Source organism: Oncorhynchus kisutch, linkage group LG13 (genome assembly GCF_002021735.2).
Source record: "Oncorhynchus kisutch isolate 150728-3 linkage group LG13, Okis_V2, whole genome shotgun sequence".
In the NCBI taxonomy this organism is placed as follows: domain Eukaryota; kingdom Metazoa; phylum Chordata; class Actinopteri; order Salmoniformes; family Salmonidae; genus Oncorhynchus; species Oncorhynchus kisutch.
Genome location: NC_034186.2, coordinates 28,822,326 through 28,831,306, shown reverse-complemented (window position 1 = coordinate 28,831,306; position 8,981 = coordinate 28,822,326). Strand labels below are relative to the sequence as shown.

General features: G+C 40.9%; 1 protein-coding gene across 1 annotated transcript in view; it reads left to right on the top strand.

The window, feature by feature from the left end:
* LOC109902987 (uncharacterized) overlaps positions 1-8,981 on the top strand; it is a 97,214-nt gene that overhangs the window by 68,756 nt on the left and 19,477 nt on the right. The window contains exons 10-11 of the mRNA XM_031785954.1: positions 413-471; positions 1,246-1,310. Coding sequence (XP_031641814.1) covers positions 413-471; positions 1,246-1,310 — 124 coding nt within the window. The remainder of the gene's footprint in view (positions 1-412; positions 472-1,245; positions 1,311-8,981) is intronic.

The window sequence follows — 8,981 nt, the reverse complement described above, 5'->3', positions numbered from 1 at the left end:
CACTGTTGCTCATACACAGTCACGCCCTGACCTTAGAGAGCTGTTTTATTTCTCCATTTGGTTAGGTCAGGGTGTGATGTGGGGTGGGCATTCTATGTTTTGTATTTCTGTGTGGTTGGCCGAGTGTGGTTCCCAATCAGAGGCAGCTGTCTATTGTTGTCTCTGATTGGGAATCATACTTAGGCAGCCTGTTTTTCCACCTTAGTTGTGGGTAGCTGTCTTTGTTAGTGGCCTGTATAGCCCTAGTAAGCTGCACGTTGGTGTTTGACATTCTTAATAAAGGAACATGTACGCCCACCACGCTGCACCTTGGTCCTGTCATTTCCCTGACATACACTGTATGAGTGGATTATCAGAAATCATCTCATTCTAAATCAAATGTGTCGCTTACTGTCATTTGATTTCTTTGCAGGAGGTATTGTCAACGTGATGCCTCTCCTGTTCTCAGAAATATCTCACAACAAGACACAGGTATTATGGATTTGCATTATTTTATTGTGTTTGCACACACATTTGATTCACAGTACTTTCTAGGTGAAATTCTACCTGACATAACTCTAGAGAGTTTAAACATTGAGATAATTGTGCCTACCAGCATAAACTGCACACCATTAGAACAGGGACCAGGATGCCACTGCTATGAAGGGCTGAAATGGTCCTCCTCCATTGAGCTCGTTGTGTTGTGATAGGGAGCCAGCAGTCTCCATTAGAGCGGTTTCCCCCTGCACACCATTAGAACAGGGACCAGGATGCCACTGCTATGAAGGGCTGAAATGACCCTCCTCCATTGAGCTCGTTGTGTTGTGATAGGGAGCCAGCAGTCTCCATTAGAGCGGTTTCCCCCTGCACAGCATGTAGCCCAGCACAGAGACCCATAGGATAATAGCTTCTATACAAGGGATCCTGTCACACACATGTCCTAGGTAGCAAAGGTCTGGATAGATATTGTCATTCTTGGGCATAGTAACAACCTTGCAACCCATACAACCCCAAACTGTTCAAACCTTTCTCACCCCTCTTGATGGCAGAGAGAAAAATTAGCAGGTTTAAAGCTTATTTCCTGCAAATCTCCACACTTTACATCTGGATCCGGCCCGTGGTCTGCCTATTGATAATGGCTGTTCTATATTATCCTCTTATAGTGGAGCAGACAGTACTCCATCCACACTTAGGATTTTAGTTGATTGCATTGGCTGTCATGTGCTGTTGATGTTGACTGGCTCTTTCAATAATCTCTATATGTAGATCATGTGGTTCAGAAGAGTCATACTGGGAGGACTAGCCACATGCACTGTTCTGAATATATTATGGTAAGTGTTTTTCCCCCATACTGTCTATGGCTGCGTTTACACAGGTAGCCCAATACTGATCTGTTGCCCAATTATTGTCAGAAGTGCTGATCTGACCAATTAGTGAGAAAAGGAAAGATCAGAATGGGGCTGCCTGCGTAAACTCAGCCTAATAGCTTGATCAGTATTCTGGTCAATTACCTCCAATACAGTTGTGTATGAGGCACATGGTCCTACACATTCACAGTGCCAATGTAGGACAATGTATTCAGGTAGATGATCACATATACTGTACCTAATGTCTTTGGTTGCCAAGGTGATGTGTAGACTCTCACAACATGTGAGTTGTCCCAGGAAGGGGTTGTGGTACTGTGTAAATCGTACAGGCCTAGTACCAGCCCCCCTCTGTCCCTGCTGCATTGATGTCTGCTCTCCATGACAGATGGTACTAGTACAACCCAGTGAGTCCCAATATGATATGCTCCAGTAAGACTGGCACCACCTCAGACCACAGAGAGGCCCAGTAAAATGTGTCAGTCTCCTGTTTTTTCCACAATGTAAATGTCTGCAGCAGCAACATTGGAACAGACAAAGCGGGAAGGAGTGGGGCTTCAGACGGGCACTGGAGTGTTGTTTTCTTTGATGTCTCTCTCACTGAAATACTGCCAAAGTTTTTCAAAAGGGCCTCCGTTGCATCTAATCATGTGTAAAGAACCTATTGAGTTTGCAATCAGTGCTTTGTTACTCGAGAGAGAGTGAAAGCAATTATGCTGAAGCAGATGAAATGAAAGGAGTTTGATCCAGGAGATAAACTCCCATCAGCCACTGGAGTTGGAGCTGGGCTGCTGATTCGCCAGCAGTAGACTTTTCCCTCTTAACCCGTCATTCATTATCCTCCTTCCCACCACATTTAACATTCAACAACCATACTAGATTTTCTGACATCTTAGTATAGATGTATAAAAATTTAAAAAATCCAATATACAGAGCAGAGGGAAAGAGAAGGATAGAGACAGAAAGGATAGACAACATAACAAGAGTGGCAGCCAAACCTTTTAGTAAAATTGGACAAAAACACTAAATGGAGCTATACAGTACTTGCTATGTTCCAATAACTATTATTATGAAAACTTATTGTATTGCCAATTATTCATTACACAACACAGTAATTGTATTTTTTTTAGTACACAGAAAAAGGTGGTTGATTACATTGGGTATTCTAATGAACCAAGTATTTTGTGCTGTCCCTCTTTTTGTTTTATGCCTGCACAGGCTATATATTTATACATGTATATATTTATGTATATTACTGTTTGGTTCAGCAATCTTATGCTCAGCATCCAGTAGTTCTTGCCTACGCAGAACTTTATTTGATTTGCTACATTTGTTCCATCCGTATTTGTTTATTTGGTGCTGGTGATTACCGTTTTATTTAACTGCGCTCTGCTTGGCCCATTCCTTCTCCGGAGGCGTCAGTCTCACTCTTAGCAATCATTTTAGCGCAGTTGCCACTGTGAAGTTTATCTCTCCTGTCGGCACCCATCACTTCTTTCAACACGGTAACATATTCTCTGTCTGCTTCATTTGCATCCCGCAAATTGGCTGCATCTGGTCTTTTGATGACAAAGGGAAGTTAATCAGAACAGCTCGAGCCACTCTCCTTGCATCTCCTCCTCCTCCCCACAACAACAACACCACCAACAACATCACCACCAAAACCAACAACATCAACATCACCACCAAAACAAACAACATCACCAACCCAAACAACACCGCCAACACTAACAACACTACCAGCAACACCACCAACAACAACAATACTACCAACAACAACAACACCACCAACAACAACAACAACATCAACAACACCATCACCAACAACAGCACACCTCATCAGCGCCAATAGGATGCATAATATTGATCTCAAACTGTACAGATCCACTAGTCACTCATTATGTGGAGGGAAATTGTCTTTCCAATCTCTGACTGGTATTGGGATCATGTGTCATATGGCCGGACTATCTTTAAAGACCACTTCCACAGAGACTCACATAGAATTGAATTACCTGTAGTTTGAGAAAAAGGTCCCGACGTTCTGTTTGGTAATGCATCAATAAGTGGTTAATGGTTTTGAGTTGGACCACACACACACACACACACACACACACACACACACACACACACACACACACATACACACATACTTCCTTAAATTCATTGTAGTTCATCCAAGCTGGAGTTAACGTTATTTGCAGCTTTTTCATTCAACTCCTTCCTGGAAGCTCTTGGCCTACCTAACTTGACATCTTGGTAAGCAATTTCCTCACCACCCATTTGTCAGACCATCATTTTGATGTATAATTATCACCCTGAACATAATTCTATAGTGCAGCCTATTCGGAGCAAGAGAACAGTGGAATAAAATAGAAATGGTCTTATGTTGGGCTTGCTCAAGCATAGTCCCAGCAAATGAACAGATAAATCTCCACAGCACTGCTCCTGGAGTGCAGAAATCAACAGTTGGAGGTCTTGTCCATTCCTTTCTTTGTATACCCTGTGTTCTGCCCCTTGTGTCCAACCAATGATTATTAAGCATATTTCAGTTTCTGTTTTTCATTTCAGTTCCTCCAAATGTCATTAACAGTTTTTTCCTGCTTTGAGAGAAGAGACATTCTTTTTGTTTATATCTCAGCAATGTTCCTTTTTCATGTCCACAGTTAGCAATAGGAAACTGTCCTATTATAGTTAGACTAGGGTGAGTTGTTTGTGTCACCAGTGGTTAATTTGTGTGGGTTTTTGGCAGAGGAGGGTGATGGCTGTGGCATGAGTCTGTTGACACTTTCCCAGCTGTTGTAGCCGGGCCCGGGATATGCCATGCCATCCAGGCTGCAGGCCCTGTGTTGTGTTGGTTGTTTATTAATGTCATCGCCTTGCCCCGTATGTCTGTCTGCAGTGGGAACCCATGCTCATGGCTTCCCAACACAGGCCAAGCTACCACAGTCTGGGCCCTCTGCCAACCCTGTCCCTACACTGTGTTGTGATCCTCACAGCCACTGCTGCCTCAGACCCTGTCCCTGCCCACTGTCTAATTACTGCACTTACAGCTGAAACATCAGCCACACCGCCACCACTTCCCATGAGTCAGCTCTGTAATGCATCTACTTTGTGAGTTCCGTTATCTATTTTATATACTCCATCCTACTATCCAAGCCCCATTAGTCCATATCTAACTGGGAAAATAGCAAAGTGAATTAGCCATGAGGAAAGCTGGTGAATTTGATGGTAATAGAGCAATTTGTTTTGAAGGGAATGATCAGCTGCACCACAGCAATCAACTGTTTTAATTGCCATCACATGATTTAAACTTAGCACTAAGGCTCCAGACAGTTTCTGTAATGTCAATCTTCTTTACCAATCTGTATCTTCCAGCTTACCCATCTTTGATTTACCTAGACCAATGAGCAATAAGACCTGTGCCTTGAGCCACCTGGTAGAATGCACTTTCTTTACCTAGCATTCGGCTCCTTTGTCATCTCATAGGCAACAAAAAACTATTTCAAACAAATGATGCGACTTATGCTCCCTGGTTTTGATTAAGTTTGCTTAAAGGTCCAATGCAGCCATTTTTTGGGGGGTAACAATTAAGTACCTTAGTATGATTGTTTTCAATTAAAATGGTAAAAAATAAACAAGTATCAACTTCGAAAATAGCAATTTTTCAAGCAACAATTTGCTTGGACTGTCTGGGAGTAGTCTTGAGTTACTGGCAGAGAAGTTTGTAACTCTCTTATTTGTCTGATGTCACGCCACCACAACAGGCTGAAATTTCTGGTGGTCTTTTCAAACAGCTAAAAGGTCATTATCATCTTTTTCCCAATTTCACAGTATTATTCCAACCCCATAGTGTGGAAAATATATAATATATATAAATCACATTTTTGACTACACTGGGCCTTTAAGGTAGACGGTGTCCTACAGTACGTGGCGAATAATTGAGTCATCAGCGTGCCAGCCGCAGTGTGAGCCTACGCCGGTGGCACTTCATTAATGAACACAGAGGCAAGTGTGGACTAATCATTGATCAACGGGAGAACGCCTACTGCGAAGACTGCCACTGATGAGCTATTGCAGTCCACTCGCGTGATTTGAAATGTGAACCCCCCCCCCCCTTTGTCACCTAGAGTACATCTAGAGAGCACGGCTCCAACAGCCAAGCAGTGAACCTCTGATAAACAGTCCCTAAGCCATCAAAGAACCACCCATTTCCATTAAACATGTCTATAAATCTGGGTATGTTTGAGAAGTGACACACTGATAGTTGTAAGAGGGCATTTCACAATGTATCACTACAAGGCCCTCCACAGTTAAAGGGCCCATTAGGAGGCAGGGCTGGAGTCATTAGAATGAATTGGACTTGTAATCATTTCTAACCATGGAAAGGTTATCACTGCGATATTTCCCCTCACATTTTAGATAGCATTGATCTGCAGGTCATGTCAGGGAGCTCGGCTGACACAGGGTTTAAAGACTCAAGCATTTAGGGGAGAGCCGGGACGAAAGTAACACGGGGCGAAAGTAACAACCATTTTCTCAGATAAGACAGAAGCTAAAATGACGTAGTGAAGTCAGCATGTTCCTAATGAGGAGGACGAGCTCCCTGCAAAAAACATACCAGTCCGACCATGTTTCACCAAGTTATCAACAAAAGGTCATTTTAAGTGATGTAAGTATATAAAAAAAACAGACCCTGAAGCGTTTTTCAGTTGTAGAGTTGTGCTTAGTTATTTAAAGTTCCAAACATACGGTATGTCATTTTGTTAACCCATCTAGTGACTAAATGACAGCACAGGTTTCAAGTATCATGCTAGCTAGTCTTGGGTGTCAGCCTGGGAGAAGTTACAGTAGAGACGGGTGAAAAATAAATAAATAATAGTTTAAGCACAGGCCATTGTCTCTAGTTCATAATGTTAGCAGAATATCAACAAGTGACTGAATGTTTGAAAATTATGTATAACATCATTAGAATTATGCCTTAACTGCAATATGTAATTTTTTGGGCTACCCAACCAAATTCACAGAGAAGCCTCTGTTTATAGATCTATCATCCTCATTGAATGCAAGTCTAAGAAGTGGTAGATCTTAGGCTAACTTTTGTTTTTGCATCTTTTACTTACAGTTTTGTACACCATTTTCAAACACCTGAAAATACAATATTTTTGGTTATTGAAAACATATTTCACAGCAGTTTAGACATTGCTTGTTTTGAAATTAGGCTAACTATTCAAATATTTGTGATTTCTGCGTATTGCACCTTTAATCAATTGACTTGATGGATCAGATTCTCACATATTTTATTGACAGATTAGTGGTTTAAAATGTTTATCTTTATGATTCTGGGGGTGAATTACCTTGTGTCAAGCCATGGAAATGTGATACGCCTGATGAGTTTGCCATTTGTGAAGAGAATAAAAATGTTAATTCTATCAATGCATGAGGAGTGCGCATGAGAAGGACAGCTGGAGCGCACCTGATTGGTAGGGCTAAGCATGAATAGTCACTGAAAAACATATCCTATTTTCTTCTCACAATTTTCAATAACTAGTCATCCTTAGCCCTACAAAGGAGTTAGGGGGGGTTCTGTGGTAAACTGGCCTGTCAAAAACCCTGTTGTTATTGCACCTTTTTTGTATTTAGTGGCGAAAGTTATTTCATTTGCCCTCACTGACATTGAATTCAGTGACATTTCTGAATTTCTTTTCAGTAATGATGGCAACTGCAATCTCCATCCGATTCCAACTTTAGTGCCATTGTTTCTGCCACACAACTTTCAGAGAATTCCTCCCCAAAATCTGGGAATATACTTCTGTGTGACTGTATTGATTCCTGTGCTGATCCTTTCCTTGAATCCTCCTCACTCACCCCTAGTTCAATAAACGTGTTGGGATTATGGCTCCACAAAAGCATGTTGGCCTACCCAACAGATAGTCAACAGGGCTTGATTTTCCCTTAATTTGGACTGGGAATGCTACAACATTTATCATTGATGGTGGGGGGGGACTAGAGAGAGAGCGGTAGACCCTGTTTGGTTGTCTATTCTATCACAGCTAGGCTGCAGAATGAATGACATAAGGCATTGAGCCATTACTATCTCAAATTTCTAGGTAAAATCTAGATCTGTAGCTAGATAATCTTCTGTGCTGAAAATGGCCTCCGTACCACACAGGTAATACAGTATTTGGTCCATTTATCTAGAGAAATTGAGTTATCTTTGATTTGTTCACCATGTCAGTAGACTGACAGGCTTGCGCCGCCTGGGTTGAAGTCTACTGAAGGGTGAAATATGTCTATAGAACCAAATAGAATGCATGATGACACAGACACATGCACACATGTTGGAGGAATTCAATTAAAGCACGTAGATTGAAGTAGTGAAACTTCCTTAACCACATGAAAAACGAACATGTACCCATCAAATGTAACTACTGTACACAGTATATTTGTCAGCTGTTACATACAGTATATGCCTTTGCTGAGGTGTATCATACCTACTGTATATCCATAGTGTCTAACCAGTTGAGAAAAAGGCTTGTGACAGATGGCTGACTCTGAGTCTAGTAGTTTTGTCAGATGTTCTGTCCAAGACAGTATATAGCGGAGACACACACTCAAGGTATAGATTCTGTGTTTGTAGGAAATGTCAATTACCTGTTCAGTTGCATCTTGTCACTAGTGGATCCAATGTTCTGTGTAGTCAGTGACAGACTACATGATTCTGTTGAACAGTGATATGTAGAAACAAGCAATGCATCCCCAGTCTTTAGACAACAGGGTTGTCATGGTGCTGTGTCGGTGCAAGGATATACAATTACATGATACAGTGCATCCGGAAAGTATTCAGACTCCTTCCCTTTTTCCACATGTTGTTACTAAAGCCTTATTCTAAAATTGATTCAATCTTTTTTTCCCTCATCAATCTACAGAAAATACCCCATAATGACAAAGCGAAAGCAGGTTTTTAGAAATTTTTGCAAATATATTAGAAATAAAAAACAGATACCTTATTTACATATGTATAAAGACCCTTTGCTATTAGACTCAAAATTGAGCTCAGGTGCATCCTCTTTCCATTGACCGCAGAGCTTGAGAGGATCTGCAGAGAAGAATGGGAGAAGCTTACAAGCTTATAGTGTCATACCCAAGAAGACCCAAGGTTGTAATCGCTGCCAAAGGTACTTCAACATAGTACTGAGTAAAGGGTCTGAATACTTCATATTACTTCATAATTTCATATTTCCGTTTTTTATGTTTAATACATTTGCAAAAAATTAAAAAAAACGGTTTTTGCTTTGTCATTATGGAGTATTGTGTGTAGATTGATGAGGGGAAATAACAATATCATCAATTTTAGAATAAGGCTGTCACATAACAAAATGATGAAAAAGTCAAGGTGTTTGAATACTTTCCAAATGCACTGTATATGTTTTATATTAGAACTCTTTCAATATGTCTCTGGTGTAAGGACCATTTATATGTAATAGAAAGCAATTTGGCTTTGTCCTCTGTTTTCTGTGTTACATATTGTCGACTCGTTTTCATTTGAGGACAGAAATAATACTGTATGTTGAGATGTCACACAGTACACTTGTCAACCAACATGAAAGAGACAGAAATTACCCAATTAATACTCTCTCA